This window comes from Bombyx mori, chromosome 24 (genome assembly GCF_030269925.1).
Source record: "Bombyx mori chromosome 24, ASM3026992v2".
Lineage (NCBI taxonomy): Eukaryota > Metazoa > Arthropoda > Insecta > Lepidoptera > Bombycidae > Bombyx > Bombyx mori.
This window is the reverse complement of record NC_085130.1, coordinates 8,651,707-8,678,266: the sequence shown is the minus strand read 5'-3', so window position 1 is coordinate 8,678,266 and position 26,560 is coordinate 8,651,707. Positions and strand designations below refer to the sequence as shown.

General features: G+C 40.7%; 1 protein-coding gene across 3 annotated transcripts; it reads right to left on the bottom strand.

The window, feature by feature from the left end:
* Positions 1-4,098: 4,098 nt before the first annotated feature.
* CPR132 (cuticular protein RR-2 motif 132) lies at positions 4,099-26,295 on the bottom strand. 3 transcript variants are annotated; one of them, XM_038019604.2, is made up of 6 exons: positions 26,158-26,295; positions 20,720-20,909; positions 15,821-16,061; positions 7,121-7,204; positions 6,774-6,842; positions 4,099-5,106 (listed from the first exon to the last, which is right to left on the bottom strand). In XM_038019604.2, the coding sequence occupies exons 2-6, from the start codon at positions 20,866-20,868 to the stop codon at positions 4,171-4,173; spliced, it is 1,479 nt and encodes a 492-aa protein (XP_037875532.1). In that variant the 5' UTR covers positions 20,869-20,909; positions 26,158-26,295; the 3' UTR covers positions 4,099-4,170. The 3 variants fall into 3 exon arrangements, with proteins under 3 accessions (XP_037875532.1, XP_062531491.1, NP_001166638.1); XM_062675507.1 differs by having other exon boundaries at positions 26,162-26,295; NM_001173167.1 differs by lacking the exon at positions 26,158-26,295 and having other exon boundaries at positions 4,171-5,106; positions 20,720-20,868.
* Between the last annotated feature and the right edge of the window lie 265 nt (positions 26,296-26,560).

The window sequence follows — 26,560 nt, the reverse complement described above, 5'->3', positions numbered from 1 at the left end:
CCACCTGTAATTACGCAAATTATAATTTTGCGGGTTTGATTTTTATTACACGATGTTATTCCTTCACCGTGGAAGTCAATCGTGAAGATTTCTTAAGTACGTGTTTCATTGGAAAAATGCATACTAGTATCACATGCGAATGTGAACTTGATACACGTTTTTAAATTAATTAATTAATTTTTAAATTTTATTCTTAACGATTTATTCCTATGCTGTTTTGAAGTCGTCGTGGCCTAAATGATAAGACGTCCGGTGCATTCGTGTTGAAGCGATGCACCGGTGTTCGAATCCCGCGGGCGGGTACCAATTTTTCTAATGAAATACGTACTCAACAAATGTTCACGATTAACTTCCACGGTGAAGGAATAACATCGTATAATAAAAGTGAAACTCGCAAAATTATAATTTGCGTAATTACTGGTGGTAGGACCTCTTGTGAGTCCGCGCGGGTAGATACCACCGCCCTGCCTATTTCTGCCGTGAAGCAGTAATGCCTTTCGGTTTGAAGAGTGGGGCAGCCGTTGTAACTATACTGAGACCTTAGAACTTATATTTCAAGGTGGGTGGTGCATTTACGTCGTAGATGTCTATGGGCTCCAGTAACCACTTAACACCAGGTGGGCTGTGAGCTGGTCCACCCATCTAACCAATAAAAAAAAACTGTTTTTCTTTGGCGATTATTGTCAACTTAATATCACTAAATTCGGGGATTGCTACTCATTTGAAGCGTTTGATTGTCGTATTGTACATTTTCCGCGTCACATACAATAACTTCAAAGCTCCAAAGCCACGTGCTCAATAATATTAGTCTACATATGAAAGTTGAGAACATGTTTGAAGTTACCAAGAAAGTTACCTTTGCTAACGGAAACGACGTAACAACCTCAAGTGAATTTCAGTTTGAACACACAGTCGTACAGTTCGTCTAACGTTTTTAATATGCTTTTATTAGCTTCAGACGTATGTATGTTTGTAACGGAATCTTTGAACATGATTTTGACCCCCTTCAAAACGTCGGATTAACTCGAAATTTGGTATACTTATTAAGGACCGACGAAAATTTGATATTTAAAAAAAATATACAAAAAAATTCTAAAAATTGTAATTCAACTAAAAAATTAAAAATAAATAATAGTTTAAGAAAAACTAACAAAATACGCTTTTATAGAAAATCCAACTAAAAAATAGAAAATATTTTTTTATTAAAAATAGTGTAAGAAAAAACTGTTTTATTATAAAAAAGCGTGGGTTGCTTTTCAGGATATTATCAAAATAACCATTCTATTCATATCTGTTCAAATAATATTTATAATTACTGATACCATGCTTTTTTTACAATAAAATAATTTTTTCTTACACTACTTTTAATTCAAATTTATTTTCAATTTTTTAGTTGGATTTTTTGTAATAAATTTATGAGAAATCGGGCGTATTATAATTAGACATTGTAAGTGTTTATCGGAGTCGTTGTTTATTTTTCAGTTTGGTTTATCGGTGGTAGGTCGTATTGTGAGTCCGCACGGGTAGGTATCACCGTCCTGCCTATTTCTGCCGTGAAGCAGTAATGCGTTTCGGTTTGAAGGATGGCGAGTCCGTGGTCATCAGGCCTTCACTATCAATTATCTACCCGGACGAGTTCACGAGTCGTCCTGCCATCAGTAAAAAAGCTCGAAGCAAGTTTTTCTATGTTAATTAGCTTCTCTAAATTTTTAACGTACTAATGACGTCATGGAAATGATGAAATTATATATATTAGCCTTCCTTTATGTCCGTGTGTATCACTCAGAATATTTGGTCCTAATTACCAGTACGGTACAAGTCTACGTTAACACCTGTTATGGATTCTACTCACGTCGGGCCGCCTATACAGGGTGAGGCGGTTAATTCTAGGTACCCTGGGAGAAGCTAAAGAGCATGACAACCAAAGATTCCTCTAGGCGTCTGTATTTTGATATATTTCCTCCATTCGGGTTTCCCAGAAGATAGACGCGTTTACTATAGGCAGTATAATGGTCAATTGGTGATCGTAGTTTTTCTCGGTGGCGGGTTTTCGAATATGAGTGAATAAGCTCACTGCCTAGTTAATCTATACATATAAATAAAATTAGAGTGTCTGTTTGTAGTATTGAAATAACCGCTTTTTCCTAAATGCATATGAATATATATACGGTACATACACCAAAATAACATTTTTTATAATTTTTGTCTGTCTGTCTGTCTGTCTGTTTGTTCCGGCTTATCTCTGGAACGGCTGGACCGATTTTGATGAGACTTTCACTAATAGGTAGCAGATGATATAAGGAGTAACTTAGGCTACTTTTTTTAGACTAGCTTTGCCCCACGGCATCACCCGCAGTTATTGTCGCACCGCGCGCAACATGGGCGGGCTTCGTCTATCAATAATAAAATTTAATGTTTCCTAAGCGAAGCGAGGGCGGGTCGCTAGTTTTAAATAATTCCCCGATACCCTAAGACAATGAATGGAATGTGAATATCGCCAACCTTCCTCAAACCTCAAGTCGAAATCTCAATCAAATTGTATAACTACTATCACACTGCTCAAACTGAAACGCATGACAGCTTCACGGCAGAAATAGGCAGTGTGGTGGTGCCTACTCGTGCGGACTTATAATACAGGATGTTGTATTACCAGTATGCTCGTAAAATACGAAGCGAAGATCGTTGCCTATTATCCGGTCAATCATTGATTCGCTTTTCCGACATTTTTTTATTGCTTAGATGAGTGGACGTGCTCACAGCCCACCTGGTGTTAAGTGGTTACTGGAGCCCATAGACATCTATAACGTAAATGCGCCACCCACCTTGAGATAAGTTCTAAGGTCTCAGTATAGTTACAACGGCTGCCCCACCCTTCAAACCGAAACGAATTACTGCTTCACAGCAGAAATAGGCGGAGTAGTGGTACCTACCCGTGCGAACTCACAAAAGGTCCTACCACCAGTAATCCAGTACCAGACCGCGCACAAAATCTTATTAGGACATAAACGGGAAGAGATGGGATGGTGCTGTTTTGGGCCTAAATTCTACACGACGTAGCTAATCTTCTCTCCTTCTCTTCTCTTCCCTTCCCCAGTGCAGACGTGACCTTTACGGAGTACTTTTGTTTGGACAATGTTCTATGTCCTATGACAATGTCTATTCCTTCCTGCAGCTATCAGATGTAGTTAGATATTAATAGGGCAGATTTTGTTAGTGTAATTGCCGATTCGTAGGGCTTAACCCACAGACATAGCCCACTGAGTTTCTCGCCGGATCTTCTTAGTGGGTCGCGTTTCCGATCCGGTGGTAGATTCTGCAAAGCACTGCTCTTGTTAGGGTCAGTGTTAGCATCAATTCGGTTTGAGCCCGTGAGTTCACCTACTAGGTAAGATTACGCTGAAATAGCCTCTCAAGGCTATCAGCTTAGGTAGGAAAAAAGAAAAAGAAAAAAAGGGCTTAAAGGACGCGAAAGTCGTTGTTCTATACCAGCGAAATCTAGATCACACATCTTAAGGTGCGTGACATGAACTATTTGTGATACCTGTAGCTACAGGATTCACAAGTCAATACCAAATGGGCTGTGAAGTTCATTGAGCCGTCTACACAATAAATACATAAATCAAGTTTATCCGTAGCTGGCTTAGCTCGGCTTCGGCATGGCTCTAAATTTACAACAGTCTTTAATCAAACAAATTCATAAATAATAGTTTAAAAAAGGTAACAAAATACGCTTTTATAGAAAATCCAACTAAAAAATAGAATTTTTTTTATTTTAAAATTTGAATTAAAAATAGTGTAAGAAAAAATGATTTTATTGTAAAAAAAAGCATGTGGTGCATGGTATAAGTAGTTATAAATATTTTATGAAGAAATATGAGTAGAAGGGTTATTTTGATAATATCCTGAAAAGCTTTTTTTTAAATATTGAATTATCATCGGTCCTTATTAAGTATACCAAAATTCGAGTTAATCCGACGTTTTGAAGGGGGTCAAAATCATGTTCAAAGATTCCGTTACAAACATACATACGTCTGAAGCTAATAAAAGCGTATTAATATTGTTATCATTATTGGCAGTGAAAATAAACAACACGATCAAAACATTTAAATACATTTTATTTTACAAAAAACATCTTAATACAATAAATATTTTACTTAAAACTAGTCACGACTATTTATAACTTAAATACTTATTGATTTTATCAATGAATCTACCGGATAGGATTGGTATTGGTTGACGCGAGCTGATTCTGTTTTGCAAGTTAGTTATCGTTGAAACCAAATAGCTACTCGGCGTTGTAGCTACAAATGGGTTAGTTACAAAATTTCGCGGCGTTATCGCGATTGACTCATCAATATTGGTATACAAATTTGATTTCTTAAAATTAACAGGATTATAGGAATTATCTTTCAATGTAGACTGAGAATTAGGTTCAATATCGTTGTAACTCTGTCTCGTGTTATACGTCTTTTCGTCAATCAACAAATTCCTGATGTCATCAAAATTCGGCTTGCTCGTTGATGTGACTACTTGATAATTATCGTTTATTTTATCGTCAGCAAAACTCTTGAATTTGCTAATGTAACTCGGATAATTGCTGTTCAATTCTGACGAGTAATCGTCATTGTAAAATTCTTTGGAATCATAATTTACATACTCGTTTTGATTTTTCAATTTCGCGTAATCATTTAGACCGTAATCATTGTCATTATTAGCGATTTTATTAGAGTTAATTACATCATCATCGTAAGACCTTGTCGTGCTAATGTAATTATTAAAATTATTACCTCTATCGTAATTCGTTTTTCTGTAATCCGTGATTACATTAATATAGTCTGTTGGTTTGACGGTGTTCGTATTTATACTGTTGTAATTGTCGTTGTTAATATCAATGGCATTAACTGATGCTTTATCTTCATCGTCGTATCTGACTTCAGCATTGTACCCGTTCTCGTCAGCCGTGTAAGAAACAATTTGCATTCGACCGTCCGGTAATCTCACTCTGTACTCTCCATTGGTCGCGGCGCCCCTACTGTGCTGGGAGTGTGAGAAATCATCACCCGTATCCTTGTCTTTCACAGTATAGGAAAACGCGTAGTTTTGAGCCTGTAATTATTAATTTGTCAAATCATCATTGCGCAGTGCTTTACGTAGAAGTTAATAATATATTTATGAGGCCGTCAGTGCAAAAGTGACCTAAGCATACCATAGTTAGTATCGAGATAATAAGGATTGAATTTACTTTTAAACTTTTTTTTATTTATTGCTTAGATGGGTGGACGAGCTCACAGCCCACCTGGTGTTAAGTGGTTACTGGAGCCCATAGACATCTACTACGTAAACGCGCCACCTACCTTGAGATATAAGTTCTAAGGTCTCAGTATAGTTACAACGGCTGCCCCACCCTTCAAACCGAAAAGCATTACTGCTTCACGGCAGAACTAGGCAGGGCGGTGGTACCTACCCGTGCGGACTCACAAGAGGTCCTACCACCAGTAACTGCTTCTTAGGCAAATATAATACGCGTAAAAATAATGCTTACAATGCGATCTGTTATCTATCGGTGAAACTCGATATAGGCCTTGTTTTAATAGATTTTAAATAAATTGTAATATACATATATTATAAGCACGAATATGAATAAATTGTGGGTTAAGTCACTTTTGCGCTGACTACCTCATAATTTTTTTTTATTTCCCTTGTAGGCAGACAAACACACGGCCCACCAGATGGTGAGTGGTTACCGTCGCCCATGGACTTCAGCAATGCCAGGGGCAGAGCCAGGCCGCTGACTACTGCTTAATACTCTCCACAAGCCTCGTTTGAAGAAGGACATGTCATAGTGCTCGGGAAACACCGTGGAGGGGAGCTCATTCCATAGCCGGAAGTTACGTGGCAAAAAAACCTCTGGAAACGCACTATGGATGAACGGAGTGGCTCCAGGTAGTATGGATGAACTCTACTCCGGTGGCGGGTGGTGCGATGGTAAAAACAAGTAGACGGTATCGTCTCGAACAATTTCTCAGACCAATCCCAATGGAACATACGGTACAAAATACAGAGGGAACCGAAGTCCCTCCGCAGACCTAGAGGTTCCAAACGATCCGATATATAGACGGGTGGACGAGCTCACAGCCTCTTGTAATAAAAATTAAGTCCGGAAGATTATACTTTGCGCAATTAATAGGTGGTAGGACGGCTGGCGAGTCCGCACGGGTAGATACCACCGCCCTGCCTATTTCAGCCGTGAAGCAGTAATGCGTTCCGACTTGAAGGCTGGGACAGCCGTTGTACTGTAAAAACTGAGGCCTTAGAACTCCTTTTTTTTCTTTTTTAGTTTTTGGCGGCAAACTAGCCACGCGTTCTAATCTGAATGAGGCAAAGGATTAAATTAAGAGATTCGTTAAAAGGCTGTCCTGTTAAGATGTCGATCTAGCGTTTTGAAAACAATGAGCAGCTCACGGCTCAAGTTACAGTGGATCATAGACATTAAGTTGGACGCTTCGCACGTCGATTTGGACTCAGCGATGTGGCAGGCAGCGGCTTAGCTCTGCTCCTGGGATAGCTGACGTCCATTTTTTTTATTGCTTAGATGGGTGAACGAGCTCCTAGCCCACCTGGTATTAAGTGTTTTTTGGAGCCCATAGACATCTACGACGTAAATGCGCCACCCACCTTGAGACTTAATTTCTAAAATCTCAGTAAGGTTACAACGGCTGCCCCACCCTTGAAATCTTATGTATCGTGTTTATAAGTTCCATGCTAAGACTTACATGATTGTAATCTGAATTGTTTTCATCGTGTATTTCATTGTCATGCTGATTGTATTCTGGTGATTTTACCTAAAACAAAATATATTATAACTGCTACTCTATTTTATAATTTCTTACTTCATTCATTATCCTTTTTTGTTCTCACTGTGTTTCTGTTTATAGCTGTCTTTGGTATTTGACATCTACTTACCTTATAAACATCGACTTGCCTTCTTGCCAAGAGGTTCTTCTCTTGGCCCAAACCGATTAAAGATTAGCAATTGGTCTGTAAGCTTATCTGACTTCAACGGTAATAAACAAATTATTTTTTACGTTCACCATTCTAATTAATTTAAACAAATACATACCTTGTAGTCGTAGTCATAAGGTTTCTTGTTTTGGACTTTGTGTTCATTGATTACTCTGTAGATCGGTGGTAAGGGTGATTGATTCTGAAAAATTTTCGAGGTTAAAATTAGTCTGAGTTGAGTTAAAGACATACTGTCTCGTCAACATTCAAGCTGTAGCCGATTTAGTTGAAACTTTTGCTAAGAGGTACGGTAGGAGCAGCTAACAAAAGAAAAGTCTTAGGGTTTAAATGCTGCGGTATCAGTTTGGTAGTCCTCATGGCATTAACTGAGAATCATGAGCACCCTAAGGTCGTATACGTATTCTATTGGTGGTAAGATGTCTTGTGAATCCGCACATGTAGTTACCACCACTCCGACAATTTCTGCCGCGAAACAGTAATGCGTTCTGGCTTGAAGGGTGTAGCAACCGTTGTATTTTAGAACTGACACTAAGAATTCATGTTTCAAGATGGGTGTCGGCTTTTACGTTGTTGATGCCTATGTGCTCCGATAGCCACTTAACACCAGACGGGCCCGTCGGGTGAGCTCGTCAACCCATCTAAATAATATGGAAATAACTCGTCATCTGCCTTCGTAGGCAAATAACAATAGGTCGAAGGAAGTCAGGTTCGGATAGTCGTATCGATATGATTTATGATCTAAATAAAATGTTTTTATATACGATAAATAGCAAAGCAAGCAAGTTCTTATTATTGACGTTATTAATTTGGGAACATATTGCTTCTGTTTTCCCGATTTGTAGACATAAAATAAACAATAATTGTAAATAGACATGCTTTAACAAAATACGACTTCAAATAGAAAAAAAAGGATGTTCCAAAACAAATTAATATACACTAAAACAATAATCATCGAAATCGGTTGGCGTGATATTGAGTTATAGAGTTATTCATCTGTTTGTCGCGCACGTACTTAATGCAAATTTAGGACTTATATGGTTTTCTCATGGATACCTTTATCAGAACTGGACTAAAGAAATGGGACCACACGGGTCCACATGGGACCACAAGCGTCAGCTTTCTAATAAAAAAAGAATCATCAAAATCGATTAACCCGGTCAAAAGCTATGAGGTAACAAATATTTAAAACAAAAAAAAGTAGCAGAACTGAGAACCCCCTCCTTTTTTGAAGTCGGTTAAAAATATTGTTTTAAAAATAACACAATATTTAAATATCGATGAATAAAATCTTAGTATTTTTTATTTATTTTTTTGCTTAGATGGGTAGACGAACTCACAGCCCACCTGGTGTTAAGTGGTTACTGGACCCCATAGACATCTACGACGTAAATTTATTTATTTATTGCGGTATTGCCGTACGTAAATTTATTTAAATGCGCCACCCACGAAGAATAATAAATAGTCTTTGACAACAGAACTATCATAATGTCCAAACTTATAATTTCTATTAATTATAGTCGAATTTCGACTACTGTGGGACCACTACTTCATAAAATGACACATGAATTAATATAGTTAAAGTTAATTATTAAAGCGAATATTTATTTATCCATCAAGTGGCATCTTACAAAAATACGTTAAAGGATAAAATAATGTCTGGATGATGTTAAGAAAATATCTTTGAACATCAAAGTGGACTATAGTGACTTGCGGTCTCTCGCTGTCGAGCCACGAGAACAGCGATTAAACTATGTATTGATTATAATATTTTTAAGGTAAATTTACGGAATGTTATTTTTCGTTTTCTATCTAATTGTGAAGTGGTCGTGGCCTAGAGGATAAGGCGCCAGGTTTATTTTTATCAATTTTTTTAAAGGGGTTTTATGACCTGGTAACTAAGGTCTATGGTGTAAGTTACGGTGTGGTACCTACCCGTGCAGACTCACAAGGTCCTACCATCAGTAATTATGCAAATTATAATTTTGCGGGTTTGATTTTTATTACACGATGTAATTCCTTCAATGTGGAAGTCAATTGTGAACATTTGTTGAGTACGTATTTCATTAGAAAAATTGGTACCCCCGCCTGAGATTCGAATACCGGTACATCGCTCAACACGAATGCACTGGACGTCTTATCCTTTAGGCCACGACGACTTACATGATTGATGTATTAAAAGCTATTCAGTATTTGGGATGTTATTATGCGATGTTATTCCTGCATCGTAGAAGTCAATCGCGAACATTTGTTAAGTACGCATTTCATTAGAAAAATTGATAACCGCCTGCGGGATTCGAACACCGGTATAACGCTAGATACGAATGCATCGGACGTCTTATCCTTTAGGCCACGAGGTTTTTTAGATTGAGTTATGGCGAGCTTAGTTAGTCACAGGGTTTCTAATCTGCGACTCTTCAAAACACGCCGCATCCAGTGAAACAAGCGTAGCGCATTGAATTCGTGACTTTTGTAATTGTTTTCGTCATCTCGGGCTGGTTTCACAGCGAGCGTGCCGAAGAATTAAATCGACGACCAATGCCGGTCACGTCCCATACCATAGTTCGCCTGTAGCTGCGTTAAGTAACACTAACGTTTTTATCGTTGAGATTAGAAGTTTTAACACATTAAACACGCTTGGTAAATAGTAAAACGGATTATTCCATCAAACATTGTTTGTTATTGTTTTAGACGATACCATCATCTCGTTTTTACCATCGCCCCGCCTGCCACCGGAGTAGAATTCATCCATACTACCTGGAGCCACTGCGGACTGTGCCTTGGAATGTGCTTCCCTCCACGGTGTTTCCCGAGCGCTATGAGATGTCCTTCTTCAAACGAGGCTTGTGGAGAGTATTAAGCGGTAGGTAGCAGATTGGCTCTGCCCTCTGGCTTCGCTGACGTCCATGAGTGACGGTAACCACTTACCATCAGATGGGCCATATGCTCGTCTGCCTGCTCGGGCAATAAAGAAAACAGCCAATCTCCGGTAACAATTCAGGTGGGTCGCGTACTTAACGTTTTTGTTTTACATACCTATTCGCTGGTAGCCTAAGAGGCTATACTGGGACAGGTAGGTGAACTCACGGGCTTGACTTGAGAGAATTTGCTAACACTAGCCCTAGAAAGAGCAGTGCTTCGCTGAACCTACCACCGAATCGAAATCGCGACACGCTGAGTACCTGATATCATCAACGTCATCATCATCAGCCCACAGTCTTCCACTGCTGGACACAAGTCTCTCCTTTTTTTTTTTTTTTTTTTTTTTTCCCTACCTATGCTGATAGCCTTGAGAGGCTATTTCAGCTTCACCCTAACGTTAGTAGGTGAGCTCGCGGGGCTCAACCGGAGAGTTGCTAACACTGACCCTAGCAAGAGCAGTGCTTCGCAGAATCTACCACCGGATCGGAAACGCGACCCACTGAGAAGATCCGGCGAGAAACTCAGTGGGCTGTGTCTATGGGTTAGTTCGCTCGTCGAGCCCTTCGTCGCAAGCGACGGGTTCGACGAGGACGGTGACCGGTGCTTGTGGTGCCTAAAAGCACCGTTAATGGATCAGGAGGATCCGTAATGACGTGCTTTGGGCGACGTCGACGGTTTACCATTCGGTCTACTGGGTCGGGTATGTAATTTCCAGCGGCTACGATGAGAGGGTTCTCATGTCGTGCCGCCTTCTCAAAATGGCGCAGCGATGCCGACTGTAGATACTTACTAAAAGAGTCGAGCTCCAGGTCGTCGTGGAGATCCACATTCCTAAGGAACCAAGGCGCTCCGACGGCTATCCTGCAGAATCGTGATTGAATAACCTGAAGGGATTTCAAGTGGGTGCGGGCTGCGTGAGCGAACACTACGCTTGCATACGTCATGACGGGGCGTATACAAGTTTTGTAGAGAGTTACCTTATTGCGGAGGGACAGTTTGCTTCGACTACAAAGCATTGGATAGAGTCGTCCTAGAATAAAAGCGGCGCGGTCGCGTACCGTTTTTATATGGGGACGGAATGTCATCCCTCTGTCGAGGGTGACGCCTAGATATTTGACCTTCGAGACCCACGGAATGGGCTGGCCAAAGAGAGTGATGGGACTAACGGCGGAGGTGTTTGCGCGCCTACTACGGAGTGGGATGCTCGAAGTGATGTTCGGAGGGCGACCCCTTTTGAAGAGCACCGCTGCGCTTTTCGTGGGGTTAATGTCTATTCGCCACTTCCGGAACCACTGTCCCATGGTGGCTACTGCGATCTGGAGTCGCCGATGAAGCAGCGACATCTTCCTACACGAGTAGTAGATAGCCGTGTCATCGGCGAAGAGCGCTAGATGGGTCTCCGGAGACCGGGGTATATCATTGATATACAAACTAAATAATAACGGGGAGAGCGCGGAGCCTTGCGGGACTCCGGCAGTCAGTTGACGGGGACGAGAACGAGTTCCCTCTACTCGATATCGAAACGAACGGTTCGACAAGAAGTCTCGTATGATGAGCACGAGTCTGTCTGGCACTCCCATGTTGTACAGTTTGTAAATTAAACCGTTGTGCCAGACTTTGTCGAACGCCTTCGCGATGTCGAAGAAGAGGGCGCCGGTCGGGATTTGTTTACGCCTATTTAGCCCTATCAGAATGTGCTCCGTGAGGCGGTGCACTTGTTGAACGCACGAGTGTTTTGAGCGGAATCCGAACTGTTCGTCTATGAGAATTTTGTTCGCGGTAACAAAATCCCAGAGGCGTTTTCTAAGGAGACGTTCGTAAATTTTTCCTATCGTCGAGAGGAGACTAATCGGACGGTAACTAGAAGTTTCGTTTCTCGGTTTGCCCGGCTTATGTATACCGATAACGTCCGCTTCTTTCCACACCGCGGGAAAGATGCAGTGCGTCATAGCGGTATTTAAAATTGTAGCCAACATTGCTATCAGTTGGACTGGCAAAAATTTTAGCGCGCGGTTGTGGATGCCGTCGGAGCCTGGTGCCTTCCTAGGTTGGAGGTTGTGGATCGCGTCTCTAACTTCGTCAGCGGTAATGGGGGGTAACGCGTCCGAGGGCGGCAGGGAAGCTCTGCGCTCGACCTCCCTGTCGACTAATTCGGTGTGTTCGGGGTCCGCGTGTTGAGTGCTGGTGGTGCACTGCTCTTGCAGTGCATCGGCCAGCAGCTCTGCCTTGTCATCGTCATCGAATGCCGGTGGTTGGCCTGAAGGGCGTAAGAGGGGAGGCATAGTAGCGGTAGTTTCGGATTTGAGAGTCCTAGCTAGTCGCCAGTATGCTTGGTGGGAGGGCGCGAGTTGTTCTAAATAACTATGCCAATTATCGTTACGCGCGTCGCTTAAGCGGGAGTGGACTTCGCGTTGTAGACGACGCATCTGAATCCGGTTTGAATGCGTGGGAAGACGATCGTAGGCCCGGATTGCCGCGTTCCTAACTCTTAAGAGATTCCTAAGATCGGGGGACAGTCTGATGCGGTGGAAGCTGTCCTCCACATCGACTTCTTTAGAAGATCTAATGATCGCGGAAGAGATGTGATCGGTAATGATGTTTATGGATTCGACGGTGTCCTCGGGGGATGGATTCGAATCCGGGCCGTAAGGGAGGATTGGCGGAGCGGCGTCGGCTAGGCACGTGCCCAGCTTATTCCAATCCACCATGGTCCTCGTAACAGTGACTGGGTTGTGAGGGCGACCGAGCTGCATAACGACAGGTCGGTGGTCTGAGTCGAGCTCTGACATTGCTTCGATGGAACGTAAGCGCAGAGTTACGTTCCTAAGCAATGCCAGGTCTATAGTGCTCGGACGGAGCGCGATGTTATACGGATAACATGTTGGAGTTGGGGGACCGACTATTTCAAAGGTGAGGTCGTCTATAAACGCGTCGAGACGCCTACCGTTGACGTTTGTACGATGGCAGTTCCACCTAGTGTGGTGGCAATTTAGATCGCCTGCCAGGATGACAGAGTCTCCCATGCCGAACAGTGACTCGATGTCACTGCTCAGAAGGGGCTTGTCCGGGGGGAGATAAACGGATGCGATGACGATCGGCTGGTGTCCCGTCAGCGAGATACGGCACACTGACGCCTCGATATGTGAGAGCGAGGGAGTATCGAGAGGGACAACGTGCAGGGCCCGCCTATAGTAAATGGCAGTCCCGCCTTTGGAGGCGGTGAGTCTGTCATTCCTAACCATGACGTAATTCGCGACTTTCGGGTCACGACGCGAGGGCTTCAGACAGGTTTCCTGCACTAATAGAATATCTACAAGATTGTCGCGGAGGAATTCAAAAATTTGATCGCGTTGCCGCGCGAGTCCGTTAGCATTATAGAATGCTAACGTAAGGGAATACGGTTTTTCTCTACCTTTTTGCGCCATTGGTTACCGGTAAAGATTTTTATAACGGTCTCTCCTAACCCTCACCACTGATCCCGGTCTGGGCATCACGTCACCTGGGAATCCGTCCGACGGGGGACATTTTGTGGGGACATGTTTTTTTTATTTAATTCCGAGCATTTTCATATTTATCTACCTTTTAAACCCTCTCTGGACTTCCACAAATAATTCAAGACCAAAATTAGCTAAATCGGTCCAGCCGTTTTCGAGTTTTAGCAAGACTAACGAACAGCAATTAATTTTTATATATATAGATGAATAATTCTTGTTTCTTAATTATATAAGCGTATTTCGTGGCTCCGTTTTTCATAGTTTTTTTCTTCTGTCGTCCTCTGTATACAGCGCCTTTGATTGATTAATGCTATTGTGATACGTGGGATAGTGCAGGTGTCGGTTCTTGTATGTATTATCAAGTACAATATTGTTACGCCGGCAAGAGCAACGCCATCTATATCCGAATAGCCGAAACGAATATCAAAGGTGACATAATAATATAGAACTCTTGAGAAGTACAACGCCATCTATTGTCAGATAGCGGAAACACACATCGAAAATACTCGACTTGTGAGGAATGTTCTCGATAATTCTAGGGATGTCGTATCGACTTTAAAAGAGCGGCAGAGATTGTACGAAGCAGTTAGTAATTGAAACTTCTCGAAGCGAAACAGCGAACGGATCTCCTGAAGCGAAGCGGAAGAAGTGAATTGAGAATTTGAAAGTGTCCGTTAAGTGTTCTAAGTAACAATACAGTTTTAATTTGTACTTCGGTAGAATTTTTATTTATCCCCAACCCCAGCGCGTAACAATACTATATTTTTATTGCTTGAATAGATAGACTAAGGAATGTCAACGGTTACTGTGATCAGATTTTCTTTGAATACGAAATCCCATTTCCAAATGACAAGCATTAAAAGATACTTTCTTATAAATAGATTATGAGAATCAACGATAATTATAATTAAGGATATATGTTTGGTCGAGATATACATATTATGTCATTTGCTAAATAAAGAAAAATCTATTCTGACCGGATGCTAAGCCCGGACTCACGGAAGAACAGTGAAGCGATTAATCAGCTAACTATTTTTGTATTCTAATTATAACTACTGTCGAATTTCCTTTTACCGAATCATACCTTAGTCGTGCGTGAGCACGAAGATTCTAAGGCATTCAAAATGGCGGAAAGAATAAAATAAATGAGAAAAGCAAACGAGGTTGAATCGTAAATGCAGTTTTAAATAATAAATAATTAAATGGGAACAAATAGCACACGATTATTCGGCCCCAAATTAGGATTGTCTGTGTTATAAATACCAGAGACCGATAAACATACTTAAATACGTTTTTTTTAAGGGATTTTATGACCTGGTAACTAAGACCTTTAGGTCGAGTCTTATTTGAATTTTAATGAACTCTTTTTTAAATGAAAAATGATATTATGAAATGAAATGAAGTTGATTAATATGAAACATGGCATGAAATTAAATGAAAATGAAGTGAAATGAGATGAGATGATATGGGATGAAATAAAATCTCAGCAAAATGGTGGTAAATTACTAAGACTTTTTCAGTGGACTTTTTGAAGGATCCCAAGAAGTTACGTTAAGCGGCTTTGTTTCATTTTCCTACATTTGTGCACTTTTACAGATACTAAACAGTAAATAAACCACCGTTATTACACATTTAAACCTGAAGAAACACTAAATAGACAAAATAAAACAAATCACACAACTTCACTCCTCATGTTCCTGTCAAAAAGTCTAACTTATATACGTTTAAATATAGGCATATATAGATAATAAACACCCGGACAAAGAACTAACAAACTGTTTTCATAGCACAATGTTTGCCCGATATGGGAATTGAACCCACGACCCTCAGAGCAGCAGTCCAGGCCGCCAGTAACTACTGCACCACCTTATCGGTCTTAGTTTTAATTTTACAACTCGCAAACCCCAAAGTGAATTCTTCATTGTTGTTTTCGCTGTCTTTTTTTTTATTGCTTAGGAGCCCATAGACATCTACAACGTAAATGCCGCCACCCACCCTGAGATATAAGCTCCAAGGTCTCAGTATAGTTACAACGGCTTCCCCACCCTTCAAACCGAAACGCATTACTGCTTCACGGCAGAAATAGGCAGGGTGGTGGTTCCTACCCGCGCGGACTCACAAGAGGTCCTACCACCAGTAATAATTACGCAAATTATAATTTTGCGGCTTTGATTTTTACTACACGATGCTATTCCTTCACCGTGGAAGTCAATCATGAACATTTGTGAAGTACGTATTTCATCAGAAAAATTGTTACCCGCCTGCGGGATTCGAACACCGGTGCATCGCTACCCATGAATGCACCGGACGTCTTATCCATTAGGCCACGACGACTTATAAAACTTCGTTTTAATTCGCTTATAACTTGGCTTCAGTTAACTTACCTCAAAGCGGTTCACGTGTGGCTTCCCTGGTCCAGCGCCGAAGAACGGTCTGTATTCGTTGACTTTGCCAAAGAATGGAACAAAAGATACACCATTGCTCGATGGTTGTGCCTCCGTATTGTTTTGCGGTAGTGGGTTCAAGTCGCTTTTTGCTATGGACTCGATGAGGGGTCGGGAGGTGACGACGAGTGGCGTCCTTGGTGCCGGTGGAGCATCGTTGGGGAAGAGAACCGGTCCTTGCCTGAAAGAGAAACCAGAGAAGCGTAATTCTTCAAATGAGATTCAAATATCGTCTTATCGCATTAAAACTGTACTAGACGATGACCGAGCTTTGCTTGGTTTTTTTTTGTTTGAAAAATTGTGTTTTTTAGAAATTATATTTAAATACGAATTACATATTGATAAAATGATGAAATATTCCACGATCCTTTAGGCATTTTTAAGTGAACACGTGAGTTAAAAAGACGCAAATAATATAAACTAGATGATGACCGAGCTTTGCTCGGTTTTTTTTTGATAACGCCATCTTGTTGTGTCTCGAAAGCAGTTAGTTGCCCTCGATTAAGAAAAATAATATTATTATTCGCCAATAGATGTCGGGAAGAGTTGATTATTGAAAACACGAATAAAATAATATTTTCTGAAAATAAATCACAGCTAGATCGATTTATCGCCCCCGAAATCCCCTGTATACAAAATTTTATGAAAATCGTTGGAGCCGTTTCCGAGATTCAGATTATATATACAAGAATTGCTCGTTTAAAGGTATAAGATAAGATAAGATAAGATAATCTCAAAACTTAGTAATTTTACAGGAGAGTGTTTTAAAGGTTTTAAACACGTGATTCTTATAATATTGATCGTCTTTGCAACATTTATTTTTTATTTTTTACCAGTTACATTAACTGTCTATTAACGCAAGATAAATTTATGTATTAATTTTGTTAATAGTAGTCAATATATAGGTACTAAAAAAAAAAAAAAAACCTAAACTACGCTCTTTTGACCGTATTTATGAGAAAAATACTGGTGATAGCAAATGATTCCGCATATTGACTCAATTTTGGAATATTTTAGGAAATTGTACAATTTTAATGCGAAAAGACGATATATTTGGGCGTACAGCAGTGATTGTTGGGCTCAGCCTACTGATATCGCCGGATCTTCTCAGTGGGTCGCGTTTCCGATCCGACGGTAGATTCTGCGAAGCACTGCTCTTGCTAGGGTCAATGTTAGCAACACTCCGGTTTGAGCCCCGTGAGCTCACCTACACGTCAAGAAGAAGCTGAAATAGCCTCTCAAGGCTATCAGCATACAGAAAAAAGGTGACGGCTTAGTATCGGGGTGTAAGATGGTCGACTTTTGATGGCTGTGAAGAGTGACGACAGATGTAATTGGAAACTCTTAAGCAGTTAAATCTCAATCGAAAATAATATGGAGATGTGAGAGGTTTTTTGGTATAAGCGAGATTTCGCTTAACACGCAACATTTAACTTTGTTTTTTTTTATTTATTGCACAATTGGATGGATGAGCTCACAGCCCACCTGGTGTTAAGTGGTTACCGAAGCCCATAGACATCTACAACTTAAATACCGCCATCCACCTTGAGATACGAAATCTAAGGTCTCAACTATAGTACAACGGCTGCCTCACCCTTCAAACGCATTATTACTGCTTCACGGCAGAAATAGGCGGAGTGGTGGTACCTACCCGCGCGGACCCACAAGAGGTGGCTTAGGTCTCTTAGAAATAGATTCGTTCCCAGTAATTCGTATTTTCAAGTCTATTAGATATTCTAACTCCTTACTAACAGAAATCGACATAATTACTTTAGTGCCCCTCGTAGGGCACCGGTGACCTACACGACAGTCAAAGGGTTAATACCAATTCACGTAATCACCCCCAATGGAAACTCGACCCTAATTACTGACACTTCAAAGTTTATATTCGCTATACGTAATATTGTTTTTTGGTTTTGTTCCGTCATTGACACCTTTTCTTTATTAGGGTAGGGAAGAAATCGGCTCCAATTATTTTTTATTGACATCGGCTTGTTAATAGTCGCTGAAAAAAAACTGAAAGCTATTGATAGACAAACGACAAAAAGGGACTAACGTTTTCTGTCTGCCTATTTTTATATATAAACTAGCTGAGTCCCGCGATGCTACCCGCAGTTATTGTCGTACCGCGGGTGATGCCGCGGGGCGAAACCAGTCTAAAAAGTAGCCTAAGCTACTCCTTAATCATCTTACCTATCAATGAAGTCTCGTCAAAATCGGTCCAGCCGTTCCAGAGATTAGTCGGAACAAACAGACAGACAGACAAAAAAAAAAACATGTGTGGCACTCGGGGTCTGCCGCGGTAAAGCTATTGCATAACATTTTTATCAACTTATGCAATTATAATTCGACAATAATAATTTAATATTAAAACAACCAAAAATAAGACCACGCTAGTCCGACGTCATGCCGCGCGCTTATTCACAAACACTACACAAGCGCAACGTGTGAATGTGTTGAACGCGAGCTATATGGTTGGCGGAGTGGGGGTGTTAGGTTTTATTTTCGTTACGGAATTTCTTGATTCGGTCACCGCGCTAAAGCCCCGCGATAAAAGCTATGCAATAGTTTAAAATTATTTTGGTATATGTACTGTGGTATACGTACTTACGCATTTAGTAAAAAGTTGTTATATTATTATTAAAAACAGACACTCCAATTTTATTTTTTTGTATAGATAAACAGTTTGAATAAAACCAAATAATGATAAATTCTGTAGTTAAATGAAATAAAATTGTACCGTACAACGCTTCCGCTAGGTCAAGTATCCATTCTGCACTAACTTTACTAATTAATCAAGCAGTTTGTAACAGTTTACCGACTCCGAACTTAAATTTAATTAGTGACGAGTTAAAACCCAGGACCGTGGTTTTGAAGGTTGTTATCTATAAACTTGCCATTCCGGGCGCTCTGTATTCTTAATGTTTCAGTGGAGCTGGGCCCTTTTAACTTAACTTACGCCTCAAGCAATAGAGAGAGCCGAGTATTCTCTTTTTAATACGCTTTCATTAGCTTCAGACGTATGTACTATGTTTGTAACGGAATCTTTGAACATGAACTTTGAACATTTTAAGCGGTAGGCAGCGGCTTGGCTCTGCCCCTGGCATTTCTGAAGTCCATGGGCGACGGTAACCACTCACCATCAGGTGGGCCGTATGCTCGTCTGCCTACAAGGGCAATAAAAAAAAACATGATTTTGACCCCCTTCAAAACGTCGGATTAACGTGGGGTGCATGGTATCAGTAGTTATAAATATTTTATGAACAAATATGAGTAGAAGGATTATTTTGATAATATCCTGAAAAGCTCCCCGCGCTTTTTGTTTTATGGCCCTTGTAGGCAGACGAGCATACGACCCACCTGATGGTGAGTGGTTACCGTCGCCCATGGACTTCAGCAATGCCAGGGGCAGAGCCAAGCCGCTGCCTACCGTTTATTAAAATTTATTTATTTCAAAACTGCTGCTTCTATTGTAGTCCTAATTTTATCAATATCTGTTTATAGTACCAATTGTGTTATTTATTCCTAACAATGAATGTTTAATTCATTTCGATTACATTTATGATAACTCATTTTATTTTGATTAAGTCAGTTTTCTTTTTTTGGGAAATGGAAATGAACTCATAGTGGAATCTACCTGCACAATGATCACTGCAAACATTGTGTCATTGTGCCGCCAATAATAAAATTATTAAAATTAGATTATGCTATTATTAAAACCACTTTACGGATTGAAATAACATTTTACTGTCATTAAGTCGTCGTGGCCTAAAGGATAAGACGTCCGGTGCATTCGTATTTAGCGATGCACCGGTGTTCGAATCTCGCAGGCGGGTACCAATTTTTCTAATGAGATACGTACATAACAAATGTTCACGATTGACTTTCACGGTGAAGGAATAACGTCGTGTAATAAAAATGAAACCCAGAAAATTATAATTTGTAAAATAAGTCCACACGGGTAGGTACCACCGCCCTGCCTATTTCCGCCGTGAAGCAGTAATGCGTTTGCTTGAAGGGCGGGGCAGCCGTTGTAACTATGCTGAGACCTTAGAACTCATATCTCAAGGTAGGTGGCGGTATTTATGTGTAGACGTCTATTAGCTTCGGTAACTACTTAGCATCAGGTGAGCCGCGAGCTCGTCCACCAACTTAAGCAATAAAAAAAAGATATACAGTATCGAATAATTTAGAGTTTTCGTATCTCGTTCGTCCGTTATCACGAAAACTGTGAAAAGTATTTAGAACTAGCTGACCCGGCAGACTTCGTAGTGCCTCAATCGATAAATAAAAGACTGACGAGGGACACATCAAAGGAAAAACAAAATTGTTATTCTTATTTAATTCCGAGAATTTTCATATTTATCTACCTTTTAAACCTTCTCTGGACTTCCACGAATAATTCAAGATCAAAATTAGCTAAATCGGTTCAGCCGTTCTCGAGTTTTAGCGAGACTAACGAACAGAAATTCATTTTTATATATAGAGACTAGATGACCCGGCAGACTTCGTACTGCCTCAATCGATAAATAAAATACCTAAACTTTTGTATAAAATAAACTTAAAACAAACAAAAGGAATCCGTCCGACGGGAGACACGTCAAAGGAAAAACAAAATTGTGATTCTTATTTAATTCCGAGAATTTTCATATTTATCTACCTTTTAAACCTTCTCTGGACTTCCACAAATAATTCAAGATCAAAATTAGCTAAGTCGGTTCAGCCGTTCTCGAGTTTTAGCGAGACTAACGAACAACAATTCATTTTTATATATAGAGATTATTATTACGAATAGCTAACTACGAAGACTATACTACAAAGCCATTATTGTCTACTCACTTTGTTGGCACCGGTAAGTTTAAGCTCTTCAAGTACCGTTCAGCATCAAACGCATGGTAGTTATAGTGCTTTGGCCCAAGAAGACTGGACGGAGTTGTCACTTCCTGGCACCTGGATTGTCCCACCAAAATGATGAGAAGAAGTATCATGATGCTTGAAGAGATTGCGCTAGTGATGCTTTTAAATCGACCTGAAAAAAGAGATTAGATTGTGATCTTAAAGAGAATTTAAATATCGTTGGGTGAAAAGATATTTGGTTAGAGCGAAATTTTTGGTGACGGGAGAGATGTGCTTCGCAATAAACGCTTCACTTTCCCAAACAAATAAAAAAGGCCTAAAGGATAAGACGTCCGGTGCATTCGTATGTAGCGATGCACCGGTGTTCAAATCGCGCAGGCGGGTACCAATTTTTCTAATGAAATACGTACTCAACAAATGTTCAGGATTGACTTCCACGGTGAAGGAATAACATCGTGTAATAAAAATCAAATCTGCAAAATTATATATAGGTAGTTGTGATGATAAGACGTTTCTATTTTCCGACACGACAATCAGACTTAGTAACTCAGATATCGGGCTCGATATCGGTCTGTCTGATTTTTCGCGATAAATTTACGATTTAGCTAATAGGCACCGGAGTCTATGACCAACGCCAATATGATCTGGTATGATCTGGATGAATACTGGAGGCAGGACCTCTTGTGAGTCTACTGATAGTAGGACGTCTTGTGAGTCCGCACGGATAGGTGGTACCATCTCCCTACCTATTTCTGCCGTGAAACAGTAATGCGTTTCGGTTTGAAGGGTGGGGCAGCCGTTGTAACTATACTGAGCCCTTATAGCTTATATCTCAAGGTTGGTGGCGGCATTTACGTTGTAGATGTCTATAGGCTTCGGTAGCCGCTTAACACCAGGTGGGCTGTGAGCTCGTCCACCCATCTAAGCAACAAAAAGACTAAGCAAGTACGTTACGGTTCAATCTTAACTGAGCAATTAAAAAGATTATCAGAGTCAATTCTTTCATAATACGCATTATCTGCGTGTGAACAATATGTCTTGTGGGAAAGTTGCAATTAAATTTTGGTCACTTGTGATTACGCATGTGGGCTATGTTTCAATGTCAGAGGATCTTACGTAATCGTCTGCCCGGCTGCTAATACCAGTACAGCATCAGCCCTCTCGAGGTAATCTGTTGCTTAAAATTATAAGCTGTTTTTGTTGTTGCATAGATGGGTGGACGAACTCACAGCCCACCAGGATTGAAGTGGTTACCGCAGCCCATAGACATCTACATAAATGCCGCCATCCACCTTGAGATAAGAGCTCTAAGGTCTCAGTAGAGTTACAACAGGTACCCCGCCCTTCAAGCCGAAACGCATTACTGCTTCACGGCAGATATAGTCAGGGTGATGGTACCTACCCGTGCGAACTCACAAGACGTCCTACCACCAGTAAGAACCACCATCACCAGTTTTCATATTATATCACAGAACACGCAATTGAAGTCTTTTATTGCTTATTCATTGTGAGTCCATATCATTATGTGCATCTTGATTTTAATACACGCGAGTCCTTTATCAAATAAAATTAATTAAAATTTATTAATATCCTCAACGGTCAATGACCCAAATGAACACCATGAGACAATGGCTTCAAGACATTCCCATTGACACAATGGTTGTCATGGAAACACATCTATGTACCGCTTCCCACGGCATGATGCAATTCTATGGGAAAAGATCATTAATGGCAAATAATTACGGGCTTAATTTACGAAGCTATACGAAGATTGTTATGAACTGGTTTTGGGTTTCATGATTTTTTTTTATTGTTTAGTTGGGTGGACGAGCTCACAGCTTACCTGGTGTTAAGTGGTTACTGGAGCCCATGGATATCTACAACGTAAATGCGCCACCCACCTTGAGATATAAGTTCTAAGGTCTCGGTATAGTTACAACAGCTACCCCACCTTTCAAACCGAAACGCATTACTGCTTCACGGCAGAAATAGGCAGGGGGATTGATGCCTACCCGTGCGGACTCACAATAGGTCCTACCACCAGTAATTAAGCAAATTATAATTTTGCGGGTTTGATTTTTATTAGACGATGTTATTCCTTCACCGTGGAAGTCAATCGTGAACACTTGTTATTAAGTACGTATTTCATCAGAAAAATTGGTACCCGCCTGCGGGTTTTGAACACTGGTGCATTGCTAGATACGAATGCACCGGACGTCTTATCCTTTAGGCCACGACGACTTCATGTTAGTAAACACGACGACATGATGCTAGTAATTTTTTTTGTTATTTTTTTTTTATTGCTATTGTAGGCAGACGAGCGTACGGCCCACCTGATGGTTAGTGGTTACCGTCACCCATGGACTTTAGCAATGCCAGGAGCAGAGCCAAACCGCTGCCTACCGCTTAATACTCTCCACAAGCCTCGTTTGAAGAAGGATATGTCATAGCGCTCGGGAAACATCGTGGAGGGGAGCTCATTCCATAGCCGGATGGTACGTGGCAAAAAATACCTCTGGAAACGCACTGTGGATGACCGCAGTGGCTCTAGGTAGTATGGATGAACTCTACTCCGGTGGCGGGCGGTGCGATGATAAAAACGAGATGCCGGTATCATCTCGGACAATTCCTCAGAGCACTCCCCATGGAACATGCGGTACAGAATACAGTGGGAACCGAAGTCCCTCCGCAGACCCAAAGGTTCCAAACGATCCGTGAGAATGGGACTATCGACAATCCAAACGGCTCTCTTCTGTATGGAGTCAAATGACTCCGAGAAAAGGTATAAGAAGATCTGCTTAGAGTTTACGGCCTCTAGGGTCACAAGCACGCATATTACCACCGGGCTACATTGAAAACTTATTAATAATTCACGACTCGCACAACAAACTCAAAATTGTTAAAAGTTCTATTAATTTTGAAGCGAAACTCCCTTGAGCAAGAATGATGAGAAATCCCAAAAAAGCAATTAAAAAACTTTGAAACGCTAACAAACATTCAAAAGTTCTTGACAAGCTACCCGTTGTCATTGTAATTATCTCTGATATTATGCAAAATAAGGCCGTTCTAGACAGATGTCTAGGCATCCGGCTATGGAATGAGCTCCCCTCCACGGTGTTTCCCGAGCGCTATGACATGTCCTTCTTCAAACGAGGCTGGTGGAGAGTATTAAACGGTAGGCAGCGGCTGGGCTCTGCCCCTGGCATTGCTGAAGTCCATGGGCGACGGTAACCACTCACCATCAGGTGGGCCGTATGCTCGTCTGCCTACAAGGGCAATAAAAAAAATAAAAAATAAAAACATGAAACACATTTCAACCAATATTTCACAACGCCAATACGGTTAAAGAAGAGACTTTTTTTATTGCTTAGATTGGTGGACGAGCTCACAGCCCACCTGGTGTTGAGTGGTTACTGGAGCCCATAGACATCTACAACGTAAATGCGCCATCCACCTTGAGATATAAGTTCTAAGGTCTTAATATAGTTACAACAGCTGCCCCACGCTTCAAACCGAAACGCATTACTGCTTCACGGCAGAAATAGGCAGGGTGGTAGTACCTACTAGCGCGGACTCACAAGAGGTCCTACCACCAGTAAAACTTGAAACTGCGGTTCAATTTAACTTTTATTTTTTTCTTTATTTTATTTCTGTGGATACCGAAGGTATCAGCCTAGAGCTGGTCAATGGATCTCCAAGAAAAACTGTCGTATTCTAGCTGAAGTTGGGTTTGGGTACTCATGAGAAGTCTGACGAGTTTTAAAGATCCACCATACTTTTAACACTAAAGTTAATTTGACTACTGCCACAGAAATAAATTGTATTACACAACTTTAGAAAGATTAAACCTTAGCACTTACTGTAGATTAACTGTCAATAAATTTATAATTAAATAATAACCGGGAACAAATCGCACACGGTAATCTGGCCCCAAAATAAGATTCTCTTTGTTATATGTACCAGAGACTGACAAACATACTTATATACGTTTAAATCTATACACATATAGATATAAATAAACAAACTGCTCATCACATAATGTTTGCCCGATGTGGGAATCGAATTTACGACCCTCAGCGTAAGAATCAGGGGCGCTAACAATAATAATTGCACCACTGAATCAGTCTGTCATATAATATTACAGTTTTTTTCTTGGTTTTCGAGTTTGTAGACAAAAACTGCTTCCAGGACTTAATTTCGGGTTAATTTCTTTCGTTTCATAATTTCTGGCGTTTCAAATACCTTACAGTTAGTGGTAGGACCTCTTGTGAGTCCGCGCGGATAGGTACCACCACCCTGCTTATTTCTGCCGTGAAGCAGTAATGCGTTTCGGTTTGAAGGGTGGGGCAGCCTTTGTAACTATACTGAGACCTTAGAACTTATATCTCAAGGTGGGTGGCACATTTACGTTGTAGATGTCTATGGGCTCCAGTAACCACTTAACACTAGGTGGGCTGTGAGCTCGTCCATCCAACTTAGCAATAAAAAAAAAAAAAAATTTGAATGTAATACAAAGTTAAGTAATCCTAAATATGATTTTTAGCTAAAGGCAAGACGCTCGCTGTATTCGTCCCTAGCGATAGTTAGGTGCCATTTGTTTTAAGGAGATTTTTATTTACGTACTTAACGTGTGTCCGTAATATTAATCAAAATATTGAACATTAAAAAACTGCGTAATTAGGCAAGTAGGTCGCCTACTGTACACCTCGGCACCAATGAAAATAATAAAATAAATTTACTACATGACTAAATCCTATAGACAGAGCCCTTTGAGTTTCTTGCTAGATTTTCTCGATTGCATTCCGGCGGTAGATTCTGCTAATCACTGCTCTTCTTAGGGCTGGTGTTAGCAAATTCTCTCAGGTTTTTTAAATTTTTTATTGCTTAGATGTGTGGACGAGCTCACAGCCCACCTGGTGTTAAGTGGTTACTGGAGCCCATAGACATCTACAACGTAAATGCGCCACACACTTTGAGATATAGTTCTAAGGTCTCAGTATAGTCACAACGGCTGCCCCACCCTTCAAACCGAAAGGCATTACTGCTTCACGGCAGAAATAGGCGGGGCGGTGGTACCTACCCGTGCGGACTCACAAGAGGTCCTACCACCAGTGATTACGCAAATTATAATTTTGCGGGTTTGATTTTTACTGCACGATGTTATTCCTTCACCGTGGAAGTCAATCGTGAACATAATTTGTTGAGTACGTATTTCATTAGAAAAATTATTATTGGTACCCGCCAGCGAGATTCGAACACCGGTGCATCGCTCGATACGAATGCACAGGACGTCTTATCCTTTAGGCCACGACGATTTCAAGTTGATACCGTGAGCTTATCTACGAGTCCATACGACGCTGGAATAGCCTCTTAGACTACAAGCACATTGGTAAAAAAAAACATGCCTAAAGAAAACTTACCCACCGATCCACAGGTAATTCGAAGTGAAACCAAATAATTCAAAACTATCAAACTATGCACTAGGAAATATTATTGAAAACTTGAATTTAAAAAGAAAAAAAACAACAGCTAAGTTGTCTGTTTATTGTAGAAATGGTAGTCGATGTAGTAGCGCACTCGTATTTATTATCACCACTCGGTTGCCATCGATAGACAGAGAGGCCGTGAAGAGATAGTTCACGTCTTCTATAGGATACTAAGTGCAGATATTAAAAAATATACATTAAAGAATTTTAAAAAAATAGTGCTACGCTGGATAGATAAGCTCACGATCCCTTTACTATTAAGTAGTTTTTAGAATAATACTCTGAAAGTCGTTCTTCACCTTAAGACATGATTTAAGCTTTAAGCCCATTGGTATAG